This window comes from Leptonychotes weddellii, chromosome 11 (assembly GCF_054177405.1).
Source record: "Leptonychotes weddellii isolate Sample4059 chromosome 11, ASM5417740v2, whole genome shotgun sequence".
NCBI lineage: Eukaryota > Metazoa > Chordata > Mammalia > Carnivora > Phocidae > Leptonychotes > Leptonychotes weddellii.
The window spans coordinates 6,373,085-6,399,923 of NC_138379.1; the positions used below are offsets into that span (position 1 = coordinate 6,373,085).

At 51.7% G+C, this 26,839-nt stretch overlaps 1 protein-coding gene across 4 annotated transcripts; it reads right to left on the reverse strand.

Moving 5' to 3' along the window:
* Position 1: 1 nt before the first annotated feature.
* On the reverse strand, positions 2–26,833 carry CAPN1 (calpain 1). 4 transcript variants are annotated; one of them, XM_081797820.1, is made up of 22 exons: positions 26,823–26,833; positions 25,358–25,625; positions 25,124–25,193; positions 24,723–24,841; positions 23,141–23,274; positions 22,884–23,052; positions 21,938–22,021; positions 21,507–21,592; positions 21,105–21,179; positions 20,809–20,969; positions 6,639–6,817; positions 5,892–5,903; positions 4,985–5,196; positions 4,848–4,887; positions 4,237–4,302; positions 4,090–4,147; positions 3,254–3,318; positions 2,563–2,631; positions 2,249–2,327; positions 1,556–1,672; positions 1,157–1,215; positions 2–780 (listed from the first exon to the last, which is right to left on the reverse strand). In XM_081797820.1, the coding sequence occupies exons 2-22, from the start codon at positions 25,622–25,624 to the stop codon at positions 754–756; spliced, it is 2,148 nt and encodes a 715-aa protein (XP_081653946.1). In that variant the 5' UTR covers position 25,625; positions 26,823–26,833; the 3' UTR covers positions 2–753. The 4 variants fall into 4 exon arrangements, with proteins under 4 accessions (XP_081653946.1, XP_081653945.1, XP_030887970.1 ...); XM_081797819.1 differs by lacking the exon at positions 26,823–26,833 and adding an exon at positions 26,450–26,732; XM_031032110.2 differs by lacking the exon at positions 26,823–26,833 and adding an exon at positions 26,286–26,442.
* Between the last annotated feature and the right edge of the window lie 6 nt (positions 26,834–26,839).

Sequence of the window (26,839 nt, forward strand, 5' to 3'; positions counted from 1 at the left end):
GTGGGGCCTTTTCCTTTATTGTTGGGGGTTTCTTGGCATGGAAACGTGAGACCCCACCCCACCCCACACCCAGGTGCCTCTGGCACCCCTGTTACTGGTACACCAGTCCCTGAAGAGTCCCCTTTAAAATCACCAATATAAAAAAGGAGGGAGCGAGGGAGGGAGCACCTGACTACCCCTCAGTCCAGGCGACTCCTGGTTGGCAGGTGGGGCAGGGCTGGGGGTGGGGGTGGTGGGCAGGCCATGGAGGCGAGGGGCACTGGTTTCTGCACAGGAAGGAACGGGCCTTCCCAGCCTCAGGAGGAGGCCTCCGCTGGGAGGGGCCCTGCACATCTGGATTGCAGACTGTGCAGAGTTAGTGGTTATGTTCTACAGTCCGCAGGTGGGGCCAGGTGGCTAGGCTAGGTGGGTGGTCTCTGGAGCAAGGGGAGAGGACACATGGGGAGATGCCAGGAGGCCTGGGGCTGTCAGCTCCCCCAGGAGCCCCATCCTGAGGCAGGAACAGCGAAAGCTGCTCGTTTGACGAGGGGAGGGGCGGGGGAGTCCATCCGAGCCCAGGGCTGGCGAAGGCAGGGAAGGCCACACAGCTCTCCGCAGAGCAGATGAACTGTGGCAGCTGGGAGGTGAGGGGACAGGAGGACAAGGCCGCCTCCTGGTCCGAGGAAGGCACTTGCAGCTGGTGTGGCACGGCGGGAAGGCATGGCTGGGCGGATGAGGGAAGAGGAACACAGCGGGGGGCCCTGAGCCCCTGCCTCATGCAAACATGGTCAGCTGTAACCACTGCAGAAGGGGGCAGAGAGACGGGTCAGCCGGGGACAGCAGAAGCGTGAAGTCCAGCCTCCCAGCCCAGAAGCCACCGTCGCTTCACCCACTGAGGGCAGGTGGGAGGGAACCCTCTGGGGGAGGAGGGCACCTTCTTACCTCCTATAACCCTGGGAGACCAGGGTGCTGGCTCCCACAGAGACCTCCGGGGGAGCCTGGCCCTCCCTTCCTGCTCCCTTCCCAGGACCCAGACGACCCCACCCCATCCTTCCAGGACTCAGGAGGCCTGGCCTTTGGAGCTGGGTCTGAGGCCACAGGCTCCCGCCACAGGCAGGTGAGAAAGCTCCATCACCCCTAAACACCCTCCCCTGCCACAGCCAAGGCAAGTTCCCACCTTAAACAGGTCAAAGGTCACGACGCCATCCAGATCTGTGTCCAGAGTTTTGAAAAACCCTACATTCCAAAGAAGATGTTTTGGCACTGAGAATTCAGTGGGACACTCACGCAGGGCCAGGACCCACCTTGCCCCCTGCCCTTCCCCCCCCCATCTCCACAGCACCCCAAGCCCTCACCTGTCGCTGCCGGGGAAACAGCTCTTTCTGCTGCCTGAGGCCACCCCTGCTGCCAGGTCCCCACTCCCCCAGACTCCTGGCACTCAGCCTTCAGGGTCCCAAGTGCAGAGACCTTCGCCGTTCTGGCACACGCCATGACACGTGTGTCTTATGTCTCCCTGTCGTTCCCCCCCGGCTGACGGGAGACAGAACTAGCGGCAGGAGCCAGATGGGACACTCACGGAACATGGTCTCCAGCCGCACCAGGCAGCACACAAAGTTGTCGAAGTCCACGGCGAGGTCTGGCTCAGAGTAGCGGGTGATAATGAGCTCATACAGCTTCTTGTTGAGCTTGAAGCCTGGCCCAGGAGAGTGGGTTAGGGCCAGGGAGGCGTGGTCTGGCCCCACGGGCCAGGGAGGGGGACTGGGGGGTATGCGGGGTGAGCCCTGCAGCTCGAGGCCTGAAGACCTCCTGAGTAGGGCCCAGTGCTGGGTGGGGCTGGGCAAGCAGGGTCCGATGGCCCCAGGGAATCAGCTGGCTGGGGAGGGCCCAGGGGCCCAGTTTTATTTGTGCGGAAAGCCCTGGTCTCATCCTGACATGCACCTCTCTCACTGGAGGCTCTGAATCCCAGCTCCACCTGTGTCTGGCTGTGTGGCCGCAGGCTACTGGCTTTCCCTCTCTGAGCCCTACTTTCCTCTGTGTACAGCGGAGATAGTAAGAGACCCTTTCCCAGTTAGGCTGCAGCGAGGGCAAGAGGAAATGCTGATAAAGCACTTAGTTCAGTCACCACGGGAAGAAGTCAGAAGGTGGCTGTTATTGCCATACCCCATCACCGTCACCACCCCAAGGACAAGGGCAGGGTGGTGGCCTGCCACCCTGGGTCGTTGGCAGGAAATCAGCCTGGGGCCATCAGCCTCCGGCCCTCCGGCCTTACCTGCAGACTCGATGGCCATCCGCATCTCGTAGGCACTCATGCTGCCCGACTTGTCCAAGTCAAACTTCCGGAAGATGGACTGGAGTAGGGAGCAGAGGGTGAGGGCCAGGCCGAGGGGGGTCACCCAGCCCTTCCGATCCCCCCCACCCCCCAGGTGGGGGCTTGCTGAGGGTGCAGGGGAAAGACCTGAAAGTTGGGCCAGGAGCTGGGATCTGGAGAGGCGGACCCAGGGCGGAGGGACCATGCAGCCGGCCCCTCCTGGGACTGCAACCGCAGCGGAGGGAGGGCGCCGACAGGGACCACGGACCACCTACCAGGTAATTCCGGATGCGGTTCCACAGGATGTTGAACTCCACCAGGCCCAGCTTCCCGTTGCCGTCCCGCTGGGGTGCTACTGTTAAGAAGCTTAAACCAGGAACGCTGTGGTGGCTCAGCTGGTTAAGCGTCTGCTTTCAGCTCGGGTCAGGATCCCCGAGTCCCGGGATCGAGTCCCGCATCCGGCTCCCTGCTCGGCAGGGAGTCTGCTTCTCCCTCTGACCCTCACCCCGCTTGTGCTCGCTCTCTCTCTCTCGCTCTCTCAAATAAATAAATAAAATCTTAAAAATAAATAAATAAAAAATAAAAAAAGAAGCTTAAACCAGGCACAGGGTGAGGAGCAACCAGGCAGAAACGGAGACTGACCTCAAGATGAGAGAAAAGGGGAAGGGGCAGGAGCCTGCACAGCCAGGTGGGTTGGGCTTGGAGGGGTGCAAAAAGCACCAGCCTTAAGGTCACTCAAGGACCTAGGCCCTGCTCTAACTTCCACAACACAGAGCCCGTGCCTCAGTCTCCCCCTCCCAATCAATGGGAAGTTGCCCAGGAAAAGAACTGTCCATCCACACTAGACAGAGTTTTGTCCCTTTCTCTGCACTGCTCCCGGGAGAGGTCACGGGGCGTCCTTCCCTCACCACGTCCCCCCCCCGCCCCCAAACCAAAACAGCCTCAGGAAACACAAGCAAAAGATACATCCATGAGGTTCACCATGCTGCGGCATGACTCTAGGCTGAAGCCCTTGGTGCGCAGGTCCTTGTCTGCAAGAAAATCAGTTCTGACCCCCCAACCAGCGAGCTTCCGGGGCCTGCCCTGTGCTGGGGGCCCAGGCACCAGGGAAGCATGATTCCCGGCGCATGGTGTGTAAAGTCTAGCACGGTGGGTGTGTCAGATCATTTTTACTGTGAGCACAGTTTAAAGTAGTTAAGCAATCAAGCCGGTGTCCCAGCAACAGTGTCCCTGCCATGAACCGCCATGAATGAAAGGAAGTCAGTGCCAAACAGAAGTGGGACAAATGCAGTAGAAACGTGAGGCCAAGGCTGCCACTGAAGGGCTGGGGTTTGCCGCAGGCCCCAAAGGGGGGCAAGAGGAGAGGGCTCTGGGCTGAGGGGAGCAGCGTGGAAGGAGGTCAGAGGTGGGGGCAAAGGGAAGGTCGGGGGGTGGCTGCTCTTGGCTGTGCACACTGGGGAGTGAAGCCAGCCACGTTCTGCTCGAAGCCACTCGGCCCGGCCCTGGGATGTATCTTCTGGAGGAAGGGGGGCCTGCTCCTTCGTATTACGGTGCTTGCCTGCAGCTCAGCTTCTAACCACATCAGGTCCCAGAACTTGGGCATAGAGAACAGGGACCGGCAAGATGATGGAAGCAGTCTGAGAGGAAAGTGGGGGTGAGCAGGGCTCAGCAAGGGGTGAGTAGGGCTTCACCCACCCATGAAGACCAAGGGCTTGGGTTTGGCTCAATGTGGGACCAGAAGCCTAGATTCTGGGGTTTGGAGGAAGTGAGGACACAGGGTGGAGAGCTGCTGGGACGCTCACGTTTGCTGATGATCCTGTTGAGGATGGTCTGCAGCTCCTTGACACTGATCTCCAGGTCCTGGGGGGAAGAGGGAGGATGGCACCCGCCCTGGGGAAAGGCTGTCCCCTGGTGCCCCAGAGCCCCTCGCTCCAGCACACCCAGCCTACCTCCCCTGCCAGCTGCCTGAAGAGAGCCTTGAAGTTCTCGTCAATCTCCTCTTCTGAGAGCACTTGCTGGATGGAGAGAAGGGGGAGAGCAGGTCAGGGGTGCTCCAGCCGGGCCCCTGATGAGCAGCAGCTGGGGCGAGGCTGGGACCACTCATCACCATGCGCCTGCCTGAGCCTCACTCTTCTCACCTGGGAAGTGGGAATCTAGACCCCACTCTCCTCCTGCCCAGGGCTCTGTGGCCTGAGGAGGGTGCAGTTCAGCTCCATGATGGGGGTGAGCCTTGGGCAAGTTCCTTAACCTCCCTGAACGTGAGTTTCTCGCTGGAGGGGGAGATGGTGATGGCACCCTGACAGGGTTGTTGTGGAGGAAACGGGTTGACCAAGTAAAGAGCTCAGCACAGACCCGGCAGAGACAAGACCTCAGGGACCTTGCACCATTATCATCTCAAAGTCCTTTGCGAACTGTCAAGTGCTGGGCAGATGAGGGATTAGGATTCCTTGTATGGCTCCTCCCAGGAGCCAGGACACCCAGGTCCCCATGATACACCCCGGGTGAGGCAGAGGAGGAAGGCACGGGGGGGTGGGGGGTGGGGGAGGGGCAGGGCACGCACCTCATCAGGGAGATTGGCTTGGATCTGGTCGTCCAGCTCCCTGCAGACGTGGGGAGAGAGGGGGGCCAGTCAGGGCGCGGTGCAGGGGGACCCGTGGCAGGTGGGGAGCAGGCACTGGCGAGGGGCCTTCTACTCACTGGGTCCCGGCGCTCTTCTCTGAGAAGAAGCGCAGCACGAAGTCCCCCTCCTTGTTGGGCTCGAAGGTGGAGGGCACCACCACGTACTCCCCGGGCGGCAGGCGGAAGCGGGTGCTGACCTCGCGCAGGTTGATGAACTGCTCCGAGCGTGCCCGCGACGAGTTAGCCAGGAAGAAGTCCCGCTTCAGGTGCACTGCCGGCTGGCCCACCAGCTGGTGGGAGGCAAGGGGGGAGCGGGGGCTGCAGCTGGCCGCTCGCCCCCCGCCCCCAGGAGCTGCCCACCGACCCCGACCCTGACAAATCGTTCTGTCTCAGTTTCCTCGGGTCAAGGGAAGGCGACAACCCTGCCTTCCGCACGGGGCGGAGGTGAGGGGACACTCTGGAGGTGGATGGAGATACTAGGACTCCACTGAAATAACATTCCCATGATTATTCCCCAAGTCACACAGCGCAGGGTACTTTCCACGGGGCCCCTCATTTAAAGCTCACGACAGCCCTGTGAGATGGCGCTTTCGTGCCCTAAATTTAACAGACACCGACACGGAGGCTTAGGCAGCTTGCTCGAGGGTGCGGAACACTCAGCCAGCCCCAGGCAGCCCCAGCCAGTGTTACTCAGTGGAAACAGCAAGACGGGACGAGCCTCAGGTGTGCATCTGAGGGGAGGAGAACTCTGAGGGCCAGGGTTCAAATCCAGCTCCCTCACTTATTACTTGCCCTGGCCCCCAGGACAGCAGTGCTTGCCCCCTGCCCCGGGCGGGGGGAGAAGGACAGTTAGCGAGCAATAAAATGAGGTGACTTCTTAACTCTCTACGTGCGGGCTGGCTGCCATCTTGCTCCCCTCTGGGCACCGTCGGGCCCTCTGTGTTCAGGGGTATGTAAATCCAGGTGAGGCTGCTGTCACACCTACCTCCGGAGGGACCTGCCAGAGAGATGGAGGAGTTAGAGATGTGTGCTTGGCCCAGAAGAGGAGGGGGTGCAGCATGGCTGGGCAGAGGCCCTGAGTTCTTAAGAATGATGGGATGAAGAGACCAGGAGGGAGGGCTCGGGGCCACTGGTGACCCAGACCGGTCTTCACACCAGAGAGGGACCTCAGGACCTCAAGACAGGGGGCCCAGGCAGGGTCCTCTTCATCCTCAGAACACCCTGGGCCTTGGCTCTGAATCAGAGCACCCAGGACAGCCCCCAGGGTGGCCACCTGCAATGTCCCAAAGTCCAGAGACATCAGAGGTCTACACCAGTCTGCAGCCAGGAGCTCTGGGCCTGGGCCAAGACTGTGGCCATTCTTTGCCCCCACCAGGAAGGTCCAGAAGTTTCTGTCTTGAACACAGGGAGTGAAGCAGGGCGCTCCTAGGCCAGCCTCTGCTTACATACTTCTAAGACAGGGAGCTCACTACTCCTCCAGGACAGCGCACTTGCCTACTTCTTTCTGAAGCTGAGCCCAAGTCTGTCCCCTAGAAGCTACCTCCCAGTTGTCAACTAAGCCAGATCCCTCTGCCAAAGAATGGCCTCAGCAGGTGCCTCCAAGGGACAGTGTCCTTGCCTGCCTCGGGGCTACGGAGGCAGTGTCCTCCGGCGCCCCCTGCTGGGGATCGCCTACAGTGCACCGGGAGGCGGCTTTCCCCGCCGGTTCTGAGATCCCCGGCTCGCGGCTCACCTCGTAGACCGCGAAGCCAATGGTCTCCATGTCGCGGCCAAAGCGGCGCTCGCGGCGGCGGTGCTTCTGCATGAGGGCTAGCACGAAGCTGCAGCCTGACTCACGAGCCCCGTAGTCGTCGTCCGCATCATCTGTCTCCTCCAGCCGGATCTTGAACTGGGGATTGACCCAGAAGGTGGCTGTAGCGACGGGTGGTCGGCAGGAATCAGAGGAGGAACGGCGCAGAGCGGCCCCTCCCCCCTCTCCAGGCTTCCCCTCCCCCATGTGTCTGTTCATTCATCCATCCAACAAATATTGCTAAGTGTCCACCGTGTGCCACGTGACAGCCGTGCACTGGGGACACACACGGTCCCTACCCTCATGAGCTCACATTCCAGGAGGGGAGGCAAAGTAGGCGCTAGTCAGTGTAATTAACAGAACAGTTACCAAAAAAAACCAAGCTGGAGCTGGTCAGGGTGGGCATCTTTGAGGAGGTGACATTTAAGAGAGATGGGAAGCAGAAGCCCTGGGAAGACCCTGGGCAGCAGGAGAGAACCAAGAGCCCCACACATGAGGGGACAGCCAGGGTCTGATGCAGCATCTGGCTCCAGCGAGCACTGGGGATCCAGAAAGGGGAAAAAGGGGTGGGAGCAGGGTGGGTGGTAAGGAGTGTGGTTTTAATTGAAGTGCAAAAGGACCTACCCCCCCCCCCCAACAGGCTTGCAGTAGGAGGGGCATGAATGGATTCAGATTTGCTAAGGTAGCTAAAACTGCTGTGTGGACAATGACTTAGGAAAGAAAAAGAGAAAGCAGGGTCTGATGGGAGGCCTCAGAGCTGCCAAGGGTGACAAAGACATTTCTGGGAGTTTGGTGATTCAGCTGCTCACAACCCCCTCAAACAACCAGGTGCTGGATACAATACGCGAAACTGCTTTTTAGAGAAACGAATAAGCCACAGCATTCCCGTCCTCCCCCCACACAAGGTGACACTAACCAAAATGACAGATACTCTCAAGTGCTAGCCAGGATGTGGAGAAATCAGAACCTCAGATACTTACTGGTGGGAAAGTAAAATGGGGCAGCCACTTTGGAAAACAGCCTGGCAGTTCCTCAAATGGTTAAACACTGAATTATCATATGACCCTGCAGTTCCACTCCTAGGTATATACCCAAGATAAGCAAAAACATATGGCCACACAAAAACTTGTATGTGAATATTCTTAGTAGCGTTATTTATAATATCCAAATGGTAGAAATAACCCAATTGTCCATCAACCGAGGGATAGATTAAAAAAAAAAATGTGGTGTAACCAAACAATGGAATATTATTCGGCAACAAAAAGGAATGGAGTACTGCTAGGTTCTCTAACATGGATAAGTATACGACCAGGCAAATCCACAGAGACAGATAGTAGGTTGGCAGTTATGTGGGAATAAGGAGGAAGACAGGCTCAGGAGTGACAGCCACAGGGTGTGTGGTTTCTTTTGGGGGTAATAAGAATGTTCTAAAATTGATGTGGTGAGAAATGCACAATATGTGAAAAACCACACTGAATTTTGTACTTTAGGTGAATTGTACTGTATGTAAATTACATCTCAATAAAGCCCTTTTTAAAGAATGGACACTTAGGTGGGGGGCCCGGGTGGCTCAGTAGGTTGTGTCTGACTTCAGTTTGGGTCATGGTCTCAGGGTCATGGGATCAAGCCCTGCATGGGGCTCCCCACTCAGCGGGGAGTCTGCTTGTCCTTCTCCCCCCGTTCATGCTTTCTCTCTCAAATAAATAAATAAAATCTTAAAAAAAAAAAAAAAAAGACACTAGGAGCCTGCAAGGTAAATAATGCCAAAGGACTTCTATTGATTCCTGGAGACCCTGAGCCCTGGGTACTGGGATGGGAGATAAAATCTAATAGGAGATCCTTGTGATAAAACTGGGACCCCTATGAGGAATGCCAACAGCGTTAAGTGTGAAAGAAAAATAAACCCCATTGGGAAGAGGGGGGAAAAAATCTTCCAGAGAATTTATAGCCACAAGCCTCCAAGTGAGCTTGCAGTTTCTTTCTCTTTTTTTTTAAATTTATTTGTCAGAGAGAGAGAGAGAGAGCACAAGCAGGGGGAGTGGCAGGCAGAGAGAGAAGCAGGCTCCCCGCTGAACAAGGGCCCCGACGCAGGGCTCGATCACAGAACCCTGGGATCATGACCTGAGCTGAAGGCAGCTGCCTAACCGACTGAGCCACCCAGGCACCCCAAGCTTACAGTTTCAACTCATGTTGCCTGTAAGGTCAAGGAAACCTTAAGGAGAGAATTTATTTTTGAAAGAGTCCTGGGTTGGCAGCATCCCAGGTGACTGACAGAAACACTGGAGGAACCTAACTTCACCCAAGGACTCAAAGAACTCCCACCGATGAATTTGTAGGCCAAACAGGTCAAAAATCTCACAAGGTAAGAAGGCATGAGGAGTGAAAACTAGCAGCCAGAGTGGACAAAAACCAACCCACCGAGTCTTCAAATATTGAAATAATCACAGAACATAAAAGACTAGTCTTATTCTATTTAAAGAAATAAATGAAAAGCTTGAATACATGAGGAAGAATGAACAGATTTGAAAAAGAGCCATTAGAACTTCTAGACATAAATTTTTAACAAAATTAAGTACTTGTTAGAAGGATTAACCAACAGATTTGATGCAGCAAAAAAGACCATTAGTGAATTGAGAATGGATCTGAAGGAACTATCCAGAATGCAACCCAGGGAAATGAGATGGAAAACTGAAGCGATGTTAAGAGACACAGACAAATGAGTGAGGAGTTCCAGCTTACATTATATTGGAATTCTAAAAGGAGAAAATGAAGAGTATAAGGAGGAGCTGCTATTCTAGACAATCATGACTAAAAATTTTCTAGAATTGTCTAAATACATCAATTTCCCGACAGAGAAAGCCCAATGAATCCACAGCGGAATGAAAAGAAATCCACACCTCAATACATCATGGTGAAATGACAGAATATCAAAGATAAACAATCTTAAAACAGAAAAGACAGGGTGCCTGGGTGGCTCAGTCGGTTAAGCGTCTGCCTTCAGCTCAGGTCATGATCCCGGGGTCCTGGGATCGAGTCCCGCATCAGGCTCCTGAGCCTGCTTCTCCCTCTGCCTCTACCACTCTGTGTCTCTCATGAATAAATAAATAAAATCTTTAGAAAACAAAAACAAACAGAAAAGACAAAGCATCGCAGGAGGCATGGGAGACAGAGTCCTGACTCACAGAGCAACAACAGATTCAGAATAAAGAGTAACTTTCAACGAAAGAGTAACCCCTTCAATGGGCTGAAAGTAGTGCAGTCTAGAATTTTCTGTCCAGAGAATTGTCAAGAATGAGCACACTATAGAGGCATTTTACAGAGATAGTGTGAAAGTTTATAGAAGGAGAGGGAGAAGGAGGAGGAGGTGAAGGAGAAGAAGAAATTTAAAAGCATGTGTTTCAGGGAGATGGAAAATGATCTCAGATGAAAGTTGTGAAAATGGTGAGCAAAAATACCATTATGTGGATAATCCAGTGAATCTGGGCTACATCAAATAGTGATAATGATGATGATATTTAATTGACAGCAGGAAGGAAAGTGTTTAGAATTACAATACTAACTAAAAACAGCATAGTAAACAAAGGGGGGGTTTATCCAAGTTAAGTAGTCTAAGGTCTTTGCATTGATCAACTAACTTAAGAATGTATTAATTAGGGCGCCTGGGTGGCTCAGATGGTTAAGCGTCTGCCTTCGGCTCAGGTCATGATCTCAGGGTCCTGGGATCGAGTCCCGCATCGGGCTTCCTGCTCCTTGGGAGCCTGCTTCTCCCTCTGCCTCTCTCTCTCTCTCTCTCTGTCTCTCATGAATAAATAAATAAAATCTTTAAAAAAAAAATGTATTAATTAAAGCACTTATATCTTCCAAGCTCACAGATTGAAAAGCTAGTAGAGAAAAAGGTTAAAGAACTCAATGCAAAATAAGGCATAACAGGAGGGACAAGAGGAAAATGTGCAGTAAGTCTGCTGAGATAAATACAAAGTTATTAGTAATCACTGCAAATGTAAATGGATTAAACCTTCTAATCAAAGGGCAAAATTTTTCAAATGGATTAAAAAGCCAGCTATAGTCTGTTTACAAGAGATAACCAAAACATTGAGTTATAGAAAGATTAGACATCAAAGAGTATAACAAGGGGCTCCTAGGTGGCTCAGTTGGTAAGCATCTGCCTTCGGCTCAGGTCATGATCTCAGGGTCCTGGGACCAAGTCCCGCATTGGGCTCCCTGCTCAGCAGAGTCTGCTTTCCCTCTCCCTTTGCCCCTCCCCCTGCTCGTGTGTGCTCTCTCTCTCTCAAATAAATAAATAAAATCTTTAAAAAAAAAAAAAGAGTATAACAAAACATACCACTAAATTACTAACCAAAAGAAAACTGGAGTTGCTATAGTGACATCGACTGAAATAGACTTAAAAGTAAAAGAATTATTACCATAGAAGGTAGCCATTAAATAACAACGAAAGTAACAAAACAGGTTCAATTCACTAGCAACTTATAACAATTCTAAGCTTGATGCACCTAATATCATAATGCAAAATATGCAAAGAAATATAATTGATAGATATAAAGGGAGAAACTGGCAAAACCATCAGGAGGGTGTGTGATTTTATCTTCCCTCTTCCAGTAACTGACAGATTAAGCAGACGAAATATTAAGTTTGATATGGTGGACAATTATAAAACATTCCCCCTAACATTCAGAATTGTGTAATGGTCAAGAGAACAGACTGCAGGGCTGCAAACCTGGATTCAAATCCCAGCTCCGTCACTTATTAGATTAGTGACTCACCTTCCTTAACTGTAAAACAGGTATAATAATAGTACCTACCTCATAATACCTACCTACCCTATCTAAATATTTAAAATATTTAGAGGAGTGCTTGGCATATAATACCAAATTGAGAAGTGTTAACCAGTCTTTGCCAGAATGCGGGAACACTGAGGAAAATTCACCACATGCTGGGCTGTAGAACCAGCTTCTGTTTATTTCAAAGCTATGATCTCATATAGATTGTGTTTTCTGACTACAAGGAAATTAAGTTAGAAATCAACAATAAAACAATAATTAGCAGGTTATAACTGGGAGGTTTGGTTATAGACTCAATCTCTTAATTGTTACAGGTATATTCAGATTTTCTATTTTTCTTAAGTCAATGTTGGTAGCTTGTTTCTTTCTAGGAATTTGTCCATTTCATCTAGGTTAGCTGATTTGTTGGCACACAACTATTCACAGTATTTCCTTATAATCCATTTGTTTCAGTTGGGTTGGTAGTGATGTTCTCTCTTTAAGTCCTGATTTTAGTAATCTGAGTCTTCTTTTTTCTTGTTTAGTTTGGCTAAAGATTTGCCAATTTTGCTGAGCTTTTCAAAGGACTGACTGTTGGTCTCATTGATTTTTCTCTATTGTTTCTCTATTCCCTATTTCATTTCTTTGGCCTTTCATCTTTATTATTTCCTTTCTTCTGCTTGCTTTGGGTTTAATTTGCACTTTTACTACATTCTTAAATAGAAGATCAGGTTATTGATCTCAGATCTTTCTTTTCTAATATAGGCACAAAGTGTTTTAATTACTATTCTACATGATTTCTCATTTACATTATCATTTCTTTTTGATAAATTAACTCATTCTACATGACACTACCTTGATACCAAAGCCAGATAAAGACATCACAAAAAAATCACAGGACATCACTTACAAATATCAAAGTAAAAATCCTCAACAAAATACCAGCAAATCAACAGTATTTTAAAAGGATTAGACCCCATGAAATAGGATTTATCTCAAGAATGAAGGATAGTTCAACATAAGAAAATCAATGTTAATACACTACACATTAATAGAACAAAGGGGAAAAACTTACATGATCATCTTAATTGATGCAGAAAAGGCATTTCATGAAGTCCAACACACATTCATGATAAAAACATTCAGAACACTAAGAATAGGGACACCTGGATGGTTCAGTCATTAAGAGTCTGCCTTTCGCTCAGGTCATGATCCTGGGGTCCTGGGATCGAGCCCCGCTTCAGGCTCCTTGCTTAGCAGGAAATCTGCTCCCCCCTCTCCCGTTCCCCCTGCTGTGTTCCCTCTCTTGCTGTTCCTCTGTCAAATAAATAAAATCTTTAAAAAAAAAAAAAAAACTAAGAATAAAATGGAATGTCCTCAATATGACAAAGAGTGTTTATGGGAAAAGCCAGTTAATATCATACTCAGTAGCGGAGACTGAAGCTTTCACCCTAAGATCAGGAACATGGTATGGGAAGTTCCAGCTAGAGCAATTAGTCAAGGGGAAAAAAAGGTATTCAAATTGGAAAGGAAGAAGAAAACTATATTTGCAAATAACATGATCCTGTATATAGAGAAACATGAAGAATCCACAAAAAAGTTACTAGAACTAATATCAAAGTCAGCAAAGCTACAGGTTATAAGCTCAAGACACAAAAATCAGTTGTGTTTCCATACACCAGCAATGAACAATTGAAAAGGGAAATTAGGAAACAATTCCTTTACAATAGTACCCAAAAGAATAAAATATCTAGGTATAAATTTAACAAAGGAGTTGAAAGACTTGAACACTGAAAATGGCAAAACATTGCTGAAAAAAATTAAAGACATGAAAAAATAAAAAGATACCCCAAGTTCATGGATCAGAAAACTTAGTATTATTAAAATGTCAACACTACCAGAAGTGATCTGCAGATTCACTTGTGATCTTTATCAAAATTCCAACATCCTTTTTCTTTTTTTTTTTTTTAAAGATTTTATTCATTTATTTGAGAGAGAATGAGATAGAGAGAGCATGAGAGGGGGGAGGGTCAGAGGGAGAAGCAGACTCCCTGCTGAGCAGGGAGCCCGATGCGGGACTCGATCCCGGGACTCCAGGATCATGACCTGAGCCGAAGGCAGTCGCTTAACCAACTGAGCCACCCAGGCGCCCCCAACATCCTTTTTCAAAGAGGCGGAAAAGCATTATCCTCAGACTCATATGGAATTATAAGGGTCCCAGAAATCAAAATGATTACGAAAAAACGTAGAAGTTATAAGACTCACGCTTCCGGATTTCAAAACTTACTACAAAGCTACAGTAATTACAACAGTGTACAGGCATAAGAACAGATATATAGGGGCGCGTGGGCAGCTCAGTTGGTTAAGCATCCAACTTTTGATTTCAGCTCAGGTCATGACCTCAAGGTTGTGAGATCGAGCCCTGCACTGGGCTCTGCATTCAGCATGGAATCTGCTCAGGATCCTCTCTCCCTCTCCCCCTCCATTGCATTCTCTAAATGAATGAATGAATGAATAAGTAAATAAATAAAATCTTAAAAAAAAAAAGGGATATATAAACTAAAAGAACTGGGTCCAAAAATAAACCCATACATATCGATGGCCAATTGATTTTTGACATGGGTGCCAAGACAATTCAATGGGGGAAAGAATAGTTTTTTCAACAGATCATGCTGAAACAACTGATTTCCACACGCAAAAGAATTAATTTGGGCACCTATCTCATACCATATATGGTGCTATGGTGATCAATGATCTTTTATATTACTATTGTGCTTGTTTGGGGGCACCACAAATTGCACCCATGTAAGACAGCAAACTTAGATAAATGCTGTGTGTTCTGTTCCACCCACTGGCTGTTCCCCCATCTTTCTCCCTCTTCTGGGGACTCCCTATTCCTGGAGACACAACAATATTGAAATGAAACCAATGAATAATCCTACAATGGCCTCTGAGTGTTCAAATGAAAGAGTCCCATGTCTCTCACTTTAAATCAAAAGCTAAAAATGATTAAGCTTAATGAGGAAGGTGTGTCAAAAGCCAAGAGGGGCAGAAGGCTAGGCCTCCTGCATCAAACAGCCAAGTTGTGAATGCAAAAGAAAAGTTCTTTAAGATAACTAAAAGTGTTATTCCAGGGGTGCCTGGCTGTCCCTCCCCCTTGCTTGTGCACTTTCTCTCTCTCAAATAAATAAATAAAATCTTAAAAAACAATATAACAAAAGCGCTATTCCAATGAACACACACGATAAGAAAGTGAGATAGCCTTATCACTGATAAGGAGAAGTTTTAGTGGTCTGGACAGATCAAACCAGCCCCAACATTCCCTAAGCGAAGACCTAATCCAGAGTAAGGTCCTAATTCTGTCCAATTCCATGAAGACTGAATGAGGTGAGGAAGCTGCAGAAGAAAAGTTTGAAGGTAGCAGAGGTTGGTTCATAAAGTTTAAGGAAAGAAGCCAACTCCATACCATGAAGGTGCCAGGGGAAGCAGGAAGTGCTCATGTAGGAGATGCAGCAAGTTCCCAGAAGATCGAGCTGAGATCATTAATGCAGGCGACTACACTAAACAACAGAGTTTCAATGTAGACAAAGCAGCCTTCTATTGGAAGAAGATGCCACCCAGGACTTTCATAGCTAGAGAGGAAAAGTCAATGCCTGGTCTCAAGGCTTCAAAGGGCAGGCTGACTCTCTCATTAGGGGCTAATACAGTTAGTAACTTTAAGTTGAAGGCAGTGCTCGTTTACTATTCCAGAAATCCTAGGGCTCTTTGGAATTATGCCAAACCTACTCTGCCTGTGCTCTCTAAATTTTTAAATTTTTTTACATCATCTCTACATTCAACCTGGGGCTCAAACTCATGATGCCAAGGGAGATCAAGAGTCGCATGCTCCTCCCGCTTAACCAGCCAGGTGCCCCTCCCTGTGCTCTTTAAATGGAATAACAAAGCCTGTGTGACAGCACATCTGTTTACAACATGGTTTACTGAACAGTTTAAGACCCCCCTTGAGACCTACTGCTCAGAGGATTCCTTTGCCTGTTCTTTGACAATGCACCTGGTCACCCAAGAACTCTGATGGAGACAAAGAATGAGATTAATGTTGTTTTCATGCCTGCTAACCTAGCACCCATTCTGCAGGCGCTGGATCAAGGAGTAACTTCAACTTTCACGTCTTACTACCTAAGAAATACATTTTTGTAAGGAAGATAGTGATTCCTCTGATGGAGCTTGGCAAAGTTAATTGAAAACCTTCTAGAGGGGCGCCTGGGTGGCTCAGTCGGTTAAGCGTCTGCCTTCGGCACCAGCCGTGATCCCGAGGTCCTGGGATCGAGCCCCAAGTTGGGCTCCATGTTCAGCAGGGAGTCTGCTTCTCCCCCTGCCCCTCCCCCCAACTTGTGCTCTCTCTCTCTCTCTCAAATAAATAAAATTTTTTAATAAAAGAAAAAGAAAAGAATACCTAGAAAGGATTTGCCATTCTAGATGCCATTAAGAACACTTGTGATTTAGGGGCACCTGGGTGGCTCAGTCGGTTAGGCGTCTGCCTTTGGCTCAGGCCATGAACCCAGCATGATGGGATCGAGCCCCACATCGGGCTCCGTGCTCAGCAGGGAGCCTGCTTCTCCCTCTGCCTGCCTGTCTGCCTACTTGTGATCTCTCTCTCTCTGTCAAATAAATAAATAAAATCTTTAAAAAAAAAAAAAAAAAGAACACTTGTGATTTAGGGGAAGAGGTCAAAATACCAACATGAACAGAAGTTTGGAAAAAGTGGATTGCAACCCTCATGGATGACTTTGAGGGGTCCTAGACTTCCGTGGGGGAAGCGGCTGCAGATGTGGCAGAAACAGCAAGAGAACTGAATTTGAAGAGGGGCCTACAGATGACACTGAATTGCTGCAATCTCATGCTAAAACTTTAATGGATGAGGAGCTGCTTCTTACGGCTTCACAAAGAAAAGTGATTTCTTGAGAGGGAATCCACTCCTGGTGAAGATGCTGTGAAGACTGTTGGAATGACAACAGGGGATTTAAAATATTACATAAACTGGGCACCTGGGTGGCTCAGTTGTTAAGCGTCTACCTTCGGCTCAGGTCATGATCCCAGAGTCCTGGGATCGAGCCCCACATGGGGCTCCCTGCTCTGTGGGAGGCCTGCTTCTCCCTCTCCCACTCCCCCTGCTTGTGTTCCCTCTCTCACTATGTCTCTGTCAAATAAATAAATAAAATCTTTAAAAAAAAAAAAAAGATTACAACTTGCTGAAAGCTGAAATGGCAGTATTTTTAGCGATAAAGTATCTTCAAATTAAGGTATGTACATTTTTTAGACATAATGCTACTGCACACTTACTAAAATACAATATCATGTGAACGTAAGTTTATATGCACCCGGAAATCAAAATATTCATCTGACTTGCTTTATTGCGGGATTTGCTTTACTGTGGTAGTCTGGAAATGAGCCCGCAGTATCTACCTCTGAGGTATACCTCTACAAAAATTAACTCAAAACCGATCAACGACCTAAATATAAGAGCTAATGCTATAACACGCTCAGAAGAAAACACAAGGGTAAATCTTCATGGTCTTGGATTTGACAATGGATTCTTAGATATGACACCAAAAGCATGAGCAATAAAAGAAAAAAAATGAAAAATTGGGCATCATCACAATTAAAAACTTCCGTGCTTCAAAGGACACTATCAAGAAAATGAAGACAACCCACAGAATGGGGGAAGTTATATGCAAATCATCAATCTCATAAAATCATATCCAGAATGTATAAAGAACACTTATGACCCAACAATTAAAAGACAACCCAATCTAAAAATGGGCAAACTTGGGGCGCCTGAGTGGCTCCAGTCGGTTAAGCATCTGCCTTTGGCTCAGGTCATGATCCCAGGGTCCTGAGATCCAGCCTCATGTTGGGCTCCCTGCTCAGCGGGGAACCCGCTTCTCCCTCTCCCTCTGCTGCTCCCCCTGCTTTTGCGCGCTCTCTTTCTCTCTGTCAAATAAATAAATAGAATCTTTAAATAAATAAAAATGGTCAAACTTACTTGCATAGAAACTCTGAAAAATATATGTAAGTGGCCAATGAATACATGAAAAGACACTTTTATCAACCTCATTCGTCATTAGGGAAATGCAAATTGTCAATGAGATGCCATTTTATACCCACCAGGACAGCTATAATAAAAAACCTGGGCAACAACAAGTGTTGACAAGCATGTGGAGAAATTGGAACTCAGACACCACTGGCGGGAATGTACCACGGATGGGTGCTGGCACCTTGAAAAACAGGTTAAACATGGAATTACCATGCAACCCAACAATTTCACTCCTACTAACAGACCCAAGAGAACATCTGCTCACACAAATACAGGTATGTGAATGTTCATAGCAGTATTACTCGTAATAGCCAAAACCCAGAAACAATCTAAATGTCCATCAACGGATGAATGAATAAGCCAAATGTGGTATTATCCACACCATGGAGTATTATTCAGCCGTAAAAATGAAATCAAGTACCGATACATGTTACAACATGGACAGACTTTGAAAATGTTACAATAAGGGAAAGAAGTGATGCACCAAAGGCCACGTATTGTATGATCCCGTTTATACTAATGCCCAGAAGAGGGAAATCTATAGAGACAAAATGTAGATTAGTGGTTGCCAGGGGCTTAGGGGGAGAGAGGGGAAGAGGGAGTGACTCCTTACAGATATGAGGTTTCTTTGGGGACTAGTGAAAAGGCGCTGGCATTAGATGGTGGTAGTGACCACCCAACATTACAGGTATACTAAAAACCACTAACTGTACACATTACAGTATGTGAATCACATCACAAGTCTTCAAAACATTATGTATCAAAATTGTGTCTCTGAAAGATGCACCTGGAGGGAAAATTATCACCTTAGGTATTTACATAGAAAAACCAGCCCAGGGGTGTCTGGGTGGCTCAGCTGGTGAAGCATCTCCTTCAGCTCAGGTCAGGATCTCAGGGTTCTGAGATCGAGCCCTGCTCAGTGGGGAGCCTGCTTCTCCCTCTCCTCCCAGCTTGTGCTCTCTCTAGCCATCTCTGTCATTATCTCTGTCACTATCTCTGTCTCTCTCAAAGAAATAAAATCCTTAAAAAATATTAATTGTAGTTTAAAAAGTTTGCTGGAGGGTGCCTGGGTGGCTCCATCAGTTAAGTGTCTGATTCTTGCTATCAGCTCAGGTCATGATCTCAGGGTCATGAGATCGAGCCCTATGTCTGGCTCCATGCTGTGCGTGGAGCCTGCTTAAGATTCTCTCTCCTCCTCTGCCCCTTTTCCCCAACTCTACTCCCTCATCCCATGCTCTCTCTCAAAAAAAAAAGTTTGCTGGATACAAAATAAATTTAAAAGGTCACCTGCATGTTACTGTATCAGCAATTATTATTTGGGAGATACAATGTTAAAAGAGATACCATTTATAATACCAACAAATGATATAGTATCTAGTAATTAATCTCAAAGATGTATAAGTTCTTTAGGTGAAAATTATAAAATTTTCTTGAAAGACACTAAGAAGACCAAAATAAATAGATATACCACATTCTTAGACAAGAAAACTCAAAACTATAAAGACGTCAGTTCTCCACAAATCGATCTATAGTTTCAGGACAATTCCAAATTAAAGTCTCAAAATGATTCTTTGTAGGACTTAGTAGCTGATTCTAAAATTCATACAGGAAAACAAAGGGCAAGAACAGCTAAGAGACTCTTGAAGGCGTTCACCCTGCCCCCAAAGCAGGCCTTCTTATAAATCTCTAGCAATGAAATTGACGTGCTGTCAGCAGAGGGAAAAACCAAGGGATGGAATGGTGAGCCCAGAAGGAGACCCACACATATATGGGAACTACAGGACAGAGCTGTCACCACAGGGCAGTGAGGAGAGGACAGATTTCTCAATAAATGATGCAGGAAACAGTTGTTATCTATTTGAGCAAAACCTGAAACTGGATCCCCATGAGGGGGAAGAATGCTTCAAAACAGGGCTGTGAGCCATACTGGGAACACGGATGACGTAGGACGTGAGAACAGAGCAGTGGGGGAGTCTGGCAAAGCCAAAGATGTGGGTGGCCTTCAAAAGAAGAGGACCAGTCACATGGTGAGGATGGAAGCTGGACCACAGTGGGTTAAAAAAACTGAACTGGAAGCAGGAAAGGAAACAGGGAGTGTGGTAAGCTAAAACATTTTGCTTTGAAGGGGAGCAGAGCAATGGGTGGGGAAGTGGGGTCACGAGAGAGTTACTCTAAGACGGGATTCTCCACAATGACACAGGACCCAGAGGTGATCGATGATGGAGCCAACGGCTTTCAGACACGTGGGAGAATGGGAGCCAGAGCAGGGGCAGGGCTGGTCCCTGTGAGCGCGGACAATTCTGTCATTGTCACAGTTGAGAAAGCAGTGATGACGGGCACAGGCCGAGACAGGTGGGGTGAATTCAAGAGGTGCCCTGTGTGAAGACAGCCACCTCTCAAGGAAGTGCAAGGCCGGGTCGACAGGTGGGAGTAAGCACGGAGGCAGGTTTGAGGGAGTGGGAACGTTCCTAATGGTTCCTAATCAGCAGGGGAAATGCTGGGGACCACGCAAGGTGGTCCTCTGAGGGGTACGGCTGTGAATTTGGAGGGCAAATGCTGCCCCCGTTGTGTGATTTTCTCTCCAGCCCCACTCAGTGGTCCTGGAGCTGATGGAGAGGGTTCAGTTGGGATTCTGCGGGTGCCGGGGGTGGGGGTGGGGAAGAGGGAGCCAGGAGCCAGAATGTCTGCAGGGACCAGATTACAATGCTGACTCGAACTAATGAGAAGAGAAGACATAATGAGAGATGAAGGACAGAGCAACAGCGGGCTTAATAGGCCAGACGGTTAGACAAGGCTGAGGGCTGCAGAATGAGGGAGCCCAAAGCGTCAAGGCAGAGGTCAGGCTGCAATGTCTGGTCCGGTTCCGCTGGGCCTTTAGGGGGGGTGGCTGAACTAAGGCGGAAGAAAAGGTCGCTGCCGGTGAGGATACGGAGGAATCGAGAGCCCAGGCTGTGGCCCAAGTCCCCCGCATGGATTCAGAAGCTCAGGGAAAGGTGACGGAGGCCCAGGCAGAAAGACAGTGAGCCAGGAGGGAAGGTTCCAGAATGAGGAGTAAAGACTAGTCAGTCAACCTTTTACTCCTCAAAGCAAATCCCAGAGGTCAGTACAACCATGCTAGTTCACAAATGAGAAAAACCGAGGCTCAGGGAGGAGACGCGCAGGGGGCGAAGCCCAAGAGCCAGGAGGCAGCCGGGCCCAGGAGCCACCCCGGGGCGCCCTGCGGGCCGCGAGGTCAGGTCACCTGGGTAGTTCCGGCAGCCGCCTGCGGTGCTCCCCCGTCTCCAGGTGCCCTCATAGAGTGTGGTGTTCCATTTGCGGACTGACCGGCTCTTGAGCGCGTCGGGCGTCAGGTTGCAGATCTCCAGGCGGGTGAACTCACGCATGAAGTCTCGGAAGGACATCCTGGGGTCCCGGAACAGAGGTGAGCCACAGTCCCCAGCCAGGGCACAGAGGGAAGGGGCATGTGCAGGGTTCTTGGGGATGGGGAGCTGAGGCGCAAGCTCCAAGAGGGGCTAGACGGGGGAGGAGGCTGCTCACCAGAACTCTCCATCCTCCATCTTGACCTGGAGCTGCTCCCGATCGTAAGGGTCCACGTTGTTCCACTCCGAGGAGCTGGGGGGGGGGGGGGGCGGGTTGGAGAAGGGCGCTGCCGGACGCTGGCAGAAACGACCAGCCAGCCTCAGTCCCTGGAGCCTGTCCTCCCTGAGCCCAGGTCAGAAGGCCTCCGCGTGGTCAAGCCCGAGGTCCCCAGTTCCAGGGGCTGTCATACGAAGGCCAGCTCCGAGGATGCCCGGCCTGAGCTGTATCAGGACAGTCCCCCAGACCCAGTAACGTAGAGATGGGCCCACCCCGCTCAGTCCTGAGCAGAGCCCCGGCAGAGATGCCAGAGCACTGACCAGCCTCCCCCAGCCTCCCCAGCCAGCGTCCGCTGCCCCTCACCCGTCACTCCAGGCTCCCGTCCACTCCACCTCGCCCCAGGGATTCCGCATCCGGATCAGGCTCACCCTCTGGCCCTGGTAGTTCACCTGTTCCCCAGAGCTCTCATGAGTGCCTGCTTCTGGCACGTACTTCGAACATCCCTTCCTGCCCCTCCCCCCTCAGGGGCCCTGCTCAGCACCCAGCACCGCACCAGGGGAAATACAGCCCTTTCTCTAGGAATTTACCACAGAGGGAGGCAGCTATGCACACAAACTACAGAAAATCAGAGTAAGATAGACATCTCAGGATTAGTGGCCGCAAGACGCAAGTAAGATGCCCGAAGAGGTCCAAGAGCCAGCCCCTCCCATGGCTCTGGTCACAGGCCAGACAGGCAAAGGCAAGCAAGGAGGCAGGAACCACCCTCCAGGGAAGGCCCCCATGTGGGCTGGTACCTGCTTGGCTCCTGTCACAGAGTAGGCGTGGCCCTTCACCAGCTTCCTGAAGGTGACGGCCTCCATGTCCAGAACGCTGGAGATCTGCACAGAGACGCACGTGCCATGGTGAGGGGCCAGGTTCCAGGGACCATGGGCATCCCCATCCCCCAGTCAGGAGGTGAGCCCCATCATAGGTCCCAGACATTCCCATGCATATACGACAGCTATTGGGAGTGGGAGGCAGGGACCCTGATTCCGCCTAACACCCCCACACACACTGCCCCTAGAAGGGGGGGGTCGTTCCACCAATGCCACCACTGGCAGGGGGGCCTGGGCAGCCCACTGACACTGCTTTGGCCAGAGCTGGCCAGACCCCATGCAAACACAGAAGTGCACACACGGACAGTGGTACATAGGTCCCCCAGAGCCCCAGGGCCCTCGTGTGGAGGGATGCAGTGAAGTGGAAAAGGGGGTGAGGACAGGCTGGAGTCAGCTAGGACTGGGGAAGAAGGTGGAGGGTGGGGATGGGGTTAGAGCTGAGGATGCAGTGATGGAGGGGGAGGAGCCTGAGATCAAGGGTAAGTGGTGAGAACAGAAGAGCAGCAAAGTGGCGGGGGGGAGGGGGCGGTGAAGGAGGCTGGGCCAGCAGGAGCTGAGGCTAGGGAAGAGCTGAAGTTGGAGGCTGGGGAGCTGGAGAGCGGATGGGCAGAGCATCTGATGACAGGACCGGGCAGCAGAAGGGCGGGAAAACAAGCTGAGGTCTGAAGTCTGGGGGACAGGAATGACACCATCCACGAAGGAGGCAGATGGGACTGAAGTGACTGATGAGGCTGGGTGAGAATCCAGAGATGGGGTGAGATGATGGGTCTGGAGCCAAGCCTGGGGCCAGGATGAGGCCAGGCTGGGCTGGAAAAGAAAACAGGTTACGGGTGGGGGCGGAAAGGTCAAGGCCGGGTGCACTCACGTCAATGGAGCAGCCCAGGAGGGACCCCCGTTCCAGGGCCTTGAGGATGATTTGGTAGAGGTCGCTGGGTGGCTTGCGCAGCTCATACCACTCGGTGACCCCGCCTGTGAAATCCTCGAAGCCCTCTGAAGTGCTGCCCCCAGAGAGGGCCTCGTAGCTGCCATTCACCCTGCAGGCAGCCCCAGGTCAGCACTCTGGCAGCAAGCCAAGACCCCAGGCCCCAGGGTCGCCTGCAGTGGCCCGTGGCCCTGACTCACTTGGCATAGGCCTTCTCGAGCAGGGCACTCCAGAACTCATTGCCTTGGGCAGAGTGCACAAACACCAGCTTTCCGTCCTTCATGGGCAGCAGGTCATCCACGACCACGTCCACCCATTCCCCAAACTGCCAGAGCTGGAGGGGACGAGAGCACAGTGAGCACCTGCTGTGGGATCTGCCCGGCAGCCTCCCCGGCCATTTGCTAGATGCCTGATCACAGACCTCTAGATCTAGGAGCCTGAGCGAGGTCTCCTCTCGGAGCCTCAGTTTCCCTAGCCATAAAAGGGAACAGCAGGACCTTCCTCAAGGGAAAACTAACCATGATCACAAAGATAAAGCTTTTAGGACAACATTATTGGTATTTCTAGAACAGACCAAGGTGCTTCCTCAAGTAGGCTGAGGTTGGAAAGCCCTGGGGGCTTGGCTCTCGTGGAACCAGACCCCTACCCCCCCCTCCGCATTCTAGTTCATTCTAGGTCGGGATGTGTGTCTTGAGGGGGGATGTGGGGGGATACATTTGTAAATAAAGTCTGGATCCAAAATGTGGCATCTAGACCACAAGATGGGTGTGGTTCTCACATGCATGGGTTTGCTTCACAGATGGCGAGAGAAACAGGTTTCCTAGGGCCAGAGGCGTCAGGGGCCTGGGCCAGAAGTGACCAAGTGCAATCGAGGTGGGAAGGAGTGCAGAACATCGGGGCAAGGGGAGGAGGTGGGCCCAAGTAGTGAGGGGGGCGGGGGACATGTGGAATGGGCCAATCAAGAGGCCAGGGAGAAGCGGATTAGAGGAGTGAGGGAAGGGGGCAGGGGAAGGGGCAGCAAGGCCACGCCCCTGCAAACCGGTGCGGACAGGTGCGCACTTGGCACAGCCGGTCCGCTCGGCCCCGCCCACCGGCCCAGGGCAGGATGTTGATGGGGAAAGGGACTCCCTGAGCAGGCGGCAGGAGAGAGCACCCAGGAGTCCCCGGGGCAGGGCTGGGGCCACTAGGGCCAGAGGGTCTCACCCAGGGTTGCTGGGGGTGTGTCTCTCCCAACATCAGCTCACTGAGAATTCCTTAGTGTGACTTGAGAAATGGGCCCTTGCGTGCAAAAAGGGAATAGCAGGTTTAAAAAGTTTTAATCCTTTCTTTTCTGCAGGTCGCCAAAGTGCTAGAGGAGCTGGGGGTGCGTGGGTGGGGAGACTTGCGGCATGGGTGGGGATGGCCACGGTACTGCTCTGTTTTCCCCAGTGGAACACTATTTTTCAGACGGGAAACTGAGACCCCGTGGAGGAAAAGGACTTGTCCCACACGAAATAATAGAGATCTTTCTATTCCTCCAAGCACTTTTTCCCTGATCTGCACAACCACACAGGAAAACTGCCAGCCAGAATACCTGCCTGCCCAGCCGTTTCACACATGACAGATCTGAGATGGCATCAAGAGGTCAAATTCTTTCTAGAGGAAGGACTGATCCCTGCAGGGTGTGGACTTAAGCCACTCTAACTTCAGACTGCTGTAGGTCACTGGTCCTCACCTCCTCCAGTGCCTGCTACCCCTCTTTTCCCCCATGCCCTGGTCCTAGGTGGATTCGGGGCTCCTCACCTGGAAATGGAAGATGCCGGCATAGCCATTCTGGAAGCTTTGGCCGTGTGGAACCACTCGATGCAGAAGCGTGTCATTGAGGGTGAGGGAGGCAATAGCGGCCAGGAGCCAACAGTCCCCTGGGATGGGAGGGACCCACATCAGGACTGCTCTGCAAAAATGCTCCCAGGGATGCGCAAGTGCCCATGCCTGGGAGAACCTGGGATTCCCTGGGCACCATGTCCCTCAGCTTAGAGAAAAGACCTAGGAATCTAGGCAAACCAGCCCAGCACTGATAGCTAGAGCCTGCCTGAGCTTGCAGGAGGGAGGGAGGGGTTAGGGCAGAGCGGGAAAGAACAGGCCTGGGGAACTACTCTGGAAAAAACACACAGAACCCCCCCCCCACTACCACAAGGGCCTACCCAGTGCTCCCTGGCAGATGTCTGTGCGGGTAGCTCCATCCACAATGAACTGGGGGTTTGAGAGCAGCTCCTGCAAGAGACCCAGAGTCCTGTCTCTGGGCCAGCCCTCCTAGAAACTGGAAGCCAGCCACCCCAGACCCCATTCCCCACCAGCGACCTTGAGTCCTGTTCCCACTCCTCACCCAGGATAGGGGTAAACGGACTCCCACCCCTGGGGAGAGGGGTCCCTCTCACCGTGGGACGCTTCCACTTGATGCCATAGGTTTTGGAGGAGTTGGGGCCCAGGTCCTTGTAGCCTAGGCTCTGGGGCACCGGGGGGAAAGCCTCATCACGGAAGAGGGCCCCACTCTGCAGGCAATGAGCCCGCAGCTGCTCATAGTCCTGGCCCATGTACTTGATGGCGTTTTCATGGCGGCCAAGGCCCAGCTCCTTGGCCCGCTGCTTCTGCACCTGAGCAGACACTCCCGTGCAGTACACTGGGATGATGATCTCCTCAGCCATCCTGCAGGACAGACCAGCCGCTCAGAACCCAGGCCTTCCCAGGGCTGGAACTGGGGCTCCTGCCTGCCGCTCAGCACCCTTCCTTTCCAAACCTGGGGTTTCCCCACCTCACTGCTCCCCTCACAGAACTCGAGACTCTCCGCCACCTCCCTATACCCCCAGAAACCAGGAGGGGGGCTGCTCTGCCCCTAGGTGTGCTGGCCACCACCTCCCCACCCCTACACAATGCTCTCCCTTCCCACACTCCCATTGTCCTGGGCCTGCAGTCCTGTGCTTAGCCGACCAGGCAGGTGGGGCAGGGCAGAGCCTAGAGACGACACAGTAACCCCGTCCCCGAACAGCCGAGCTCCTAGGCACCGGCCCCCCTTTCCCCGGCTTGGAGGCCGAGAACTCCAGGCAGCCAGGGTCCCCCTCCCCAGACCCGTGACACGGGCTGAGTGATCCAGGGCTGCCGGGCCTCAGTCCCTTCCCCTCCGGCCTTCCCCCAGCCCAGCCCCAGGAGACTGGTGAGCGCAGGCTGGGCCGGCTGCCTGGGCTGCGCGGCTTGCCGAGCCCCCGCCCCTGTCCGGGCGCTCAGAAGGCTCGGGGCAGGGGCAGCCCCTCAGCCCGAGAGCAGTGGCCAGGGCTCGGCGAATCCTGGCCCGGCCACCCAGCTCCTTACCTGGGGGGAGCAGTGTTCGGGGGATCGCTGCAGTCCAGGCGGCTGCCTTCCCGGGTGGCGGCTCAGGGCAGGGCCCAACCAGGAAGAGCGCTCCTCCCCGCCCTCCTCCCGCGGCCCCTCCGCCCTCCTCTCCTCCTCCCTCCTCCTCCTGCTCCGGCTCCTACCCCGCTTCCTCTCCGCTCTCCCTTATCTCGGCGGCACCTTCTCCCACTATCTCTCTGACGGTGTCTCCCCGCCCCTCCCTCCGGGGCCAACTCAGCGAGAGGACAAATTGGTGAAAGGCAGGGTGGTGGCCCGGGAGGGGCCGCTGCGGCCCAGACGGAAGGGCACCGCGGGGGCGGGGGCGGGGAGCGCGGGGGAGGGCCGGGCCGGGGGTATTTTTAACCCGGGACAGCTGCTCCCCGTGCCGGGCCCGGCGGCCCCACCCCACGCCGTGCCCCCGGAGGGCATTCCCGGCCGCTCGGCCCGCCTCGCCTCCCGCCGCCCCCCACCCCCCACCCCGCCCCTGCGCGTCCCCCAGCGCGGGGCCGAGATTACCTCAGGCTGCGGCAGCC

Excerpts from the sequence above, each read along its gene's own strand:
- CAPN1 (XM_081797820.1), bottom strand. The coding sequence starts at position 25,624 with ATGGCTGAGGAGATCATCATCCCAGTGTACTGCACGGGAGTGTCTGCT. Across the intron at positions 3,319-4,089 it reads CAACAGGATCATCAGCAAAC|ACAAGGACCTGCGCACCAAG; the intron begins GTGAGCGTCCCA and ends ATTTTCTTGCAG. Across the intron at positions 1,216-1,555 it reads GCGGCTGGAGACCATGTTCC|GGTTTTTCAAAACTCTGGAC; the intron begins GTGAGTGTCCCA and ends TTTGGAATGTAG.